The sequence below is a fragment of the Geospiza fortis genome, unplaced genomic scaffold, assembly GCF_000277835.1.
Source record: "Geospiza fortis unplaced genomic scaffold, GeoFor_1.0 scaffold1400, whole genome shotgun sequence".
NCBI classification, from domain to species: domain Eukaryota; kingdom Metazoa; phylum Chordata; class Aves; order Passeriformes; family Thraupidae; genus Geospiza; species Geospiza fortis.
The window spans coordinates 26,029-28,655 of NW_005054848.1; the positions used below are offsets into that span (position 1 = coordinate 26,029).

The following is a 2,627-nucleotide window of genomic DNA, read 5'->3' on the forward strand; positions in this document are numbered from 1 at the left end:
TGGGGATTGGGGTTCGGGATTGGGGATCAGGGTCAGGATCGGGGTCAGGGGACCCCACAGCCCCACAGAGGTGTCCCCACATCCCCTCACCTGGAGGACACGCGGATGAGGCGCCGGTTCAGGTATTTCTGGGACTCGCTCAGGTTCCCTGGGGACAATGAGAGGGCTCAGGGGGGTGCCCTGGCTCAGTCCCAGGCCGTGCCAGGCCGTGCCAGGCCGTGCCAGGCCATACCCTTCAGCCTCTGGCTGTAGTAGGGCCCGAAAGCCTCGTCCCGGGGGGTGCTGGGGTACAGGAACTTGAGGGGGTTCTCTGGATTCTTCTCCTCCAGGCTCATGTGGTAGTCACGGATGATGTCGGGCAGGGCCAGGGACACCAGCTCCAAGGCTGTGTAGGGTTCCACGGCGTGGAAAGTGGGGGGGCCTGCAGGGGGGACACCGGGGGTCAGCTGGAGGGGTGGCACCATCATCCCTGTGTCCCACACAAAGCTGGGCTGGGCATGGGAATTCATTCTTGTCCATTTTGAACCTACATCTGAATTCAGCTCCACCATTCTTGTCCATTTTGAACCTACATCTGAATTCAGGTTCCCCATTTTCATTAATTTCTAACTTAAATCCGAATTCAGCTTCACCATTCTCACCCATTTTTAACCTAAACCTGAATTCAGCTTCACCATTCTCGTCCATTTTTAACCTAAATCTGAATTCAGCTCCATCCACCATTCACATCCATTTTTAACCTAAACCTGAATTCAGCTCCGCCATTCTCACCCATTTTTAACCTAAATCTTTGCTTGCTAAACTTCAAGGGATGGAGGTTTATTTTCTTTGCCTCCAGAGTCTCCCCAAAATTTGCTCAGAACGGGATAAACCTCACCATGGACTTAGAAAATCCCATCTCTGCAGAGGCTTCCACTGCTCCAGGGGGTTCCTGGGGGGTTCCTGGGGGGTCCTGGGGGGTTCCTGGGGGTGAGGGACACCTGTCTCATGGTGCTCCACCCACGTGAAGGTGACACCACCCAGGACGCTCTCGCTGAAGCGCAGCAGGAACGTCCCCGTCCTCTTGGACCTGAGCAGCTTCTCCTCCTGCTTGCGGCTCACGAAGCCCAGGATGAGTCTGGGGGAGGCACCGTCAGCCCCTGTGGACCCCCAGACCCCTCCCCAGCCCCCCCAGCCCTGCTCCTACCCGTTCTTCCAGAGCTGCTTGAGGTGCTCCTGGTACAGCACCAGGATCCCGTCCAGCCAGGCCCAGAAGGAGAAACCGGAGGCTCCATCCTGAGGGAGGGGACAGGGGACATGAGGGGACAGGGAGGGGACAGGGGGACATGGGGATGTGGAGGGACAGGGGGACACAGAGAGACATTGGGGACAGGGGGACATGGAGGGGACAGGGAGGGAAAGGAGGGACATGGGGATAGGAGGGACATGGGGATAGGAGGGACATGGGGACAGGGGGACAGAGGAGACATGAGGGATGGGAGGACAGGGGGACATGGAGGGACATGGAGGACAGGGCCATGAGGACAGAGGGGACAGGGCCATGGGGACAGAGGGACAGGCCCTACTGACCTTTGAGAACTTGTGCCAGGCCACGGTGCTGTCCGGTGACGGCTTCGAGCCTTGGGGTGAGAGCAGGGTGAGGGGGGACAGCCACGTCCCACCGTGTCCCCTCGTGTCCCCTGGTGTCCCCCGGTGTCCCCTGGTGTCCCCCGGTGTCCCTGGCCTTACCCAGCAGTTTCTTGGCCAGCATCAGGAGGTTGTCCCGGCTCAGGCCCCGCTCGGCCACGCTCTGGAACTGCCAGCTCAGCACCTCGGCCAGCCGGGGCCACGGCGCTGGAGGAGGGGACGAGAAGAACTGCTGGGCCTGGGGACACAGGGGGACATGGGGGACGTGGGGGACATGGGGTGAGCTGGGGACAGGGGATGGAGATGGGGACAGGGAGCAGGGGATGGGGACAGCAGAAGGGGGACAGCAGGAGGGGATGGGGACAAGGGGAAGGGATGGGGACATGCACTGGAGTAGGGAATGGGGACATGGAGGGGACAGGGACATTGGGAGAGGACCGGAGGGGGACATGGGTAGGGGAGGGGGACAGGGATCAGACAGGAGGACAGGGAGCAGGGGATGGGGACAAGGGCTGGGGACAGGGACAAGGGATGGGGACAAGCACCAGGGCAGGGGACAGGGACCAAGGACAGGCACCAAAGCAGGGGATGGCACAAGGACCAAGGACAAGGACATGAGGCAGGGCAGGGCACTGGCACCAGGGGACCACCTGGGATGGGGCAGGGACCGGGCCCAGATTTGGGGACAGGGGACAACCAGGACAGAGACAGGGCTAGGGAGGGGACAGGGAGCAGCACAGGGGACACGAGGCAGGGGTGGCACAGACAGGGCAGGGGTGGCACAGGGCAGGGGGTGGCACAGGGGCAGGAGTGGCACAGGGGCAGGAGTGGCACAGGACAGGGGTGGCACAGGACAGGGGGTGGCACAGGGGCAGGAGTGGCACAGGACAGGGGTGGCACAGGGATGGCACAGGACAGGGATGGCACAGGGATGGCACAGGGGCGGCACAGGACAGGGATGGCACAGGGGTGGCGCAGGACAGGGGTGGCACCGCGTGTCC

At 62.2% G+C, this 2,627-nt stretch overlaps 1 protein-coding gene across 1 annotated transcript in view; it reads right to left on the minus strand.

Annotated features, from left to right (window-relative positions):
* The window catches only part of STAT2 (signal transducer and activator of transcription 2), a 13,885-nt gene that overhangs the window by 4,507 nt on the left and 6,751 nt on the right, over positions 1-2,627 (minus strand). Inside the window, exons 7-12 of the mRNA XM_031065534.1 lie at positions 1,729-1,910; positions 1,570-1,619; positions 1,187-1,275; positions 981-1,117; positions 233-421; positions 91-148 (exon numbers count right to left, since the gene is read on the minus strand). Of these exons, the coding sequence (XP_030921394.1) occupies positions 91-148; positions 233-421; positions 981-1,117; positions 1,187-1,275; positions 1,570-1,619; positions 1,729-1,910 (705 nt within the window). The remainder of the gene's footprint in view (positions 1-90; positions 149-232; positions 422-980; positions 1,118-1,186; positions 1,276-1,569; positions 1,620-1,728; positions 1,911-2,627) is intronic.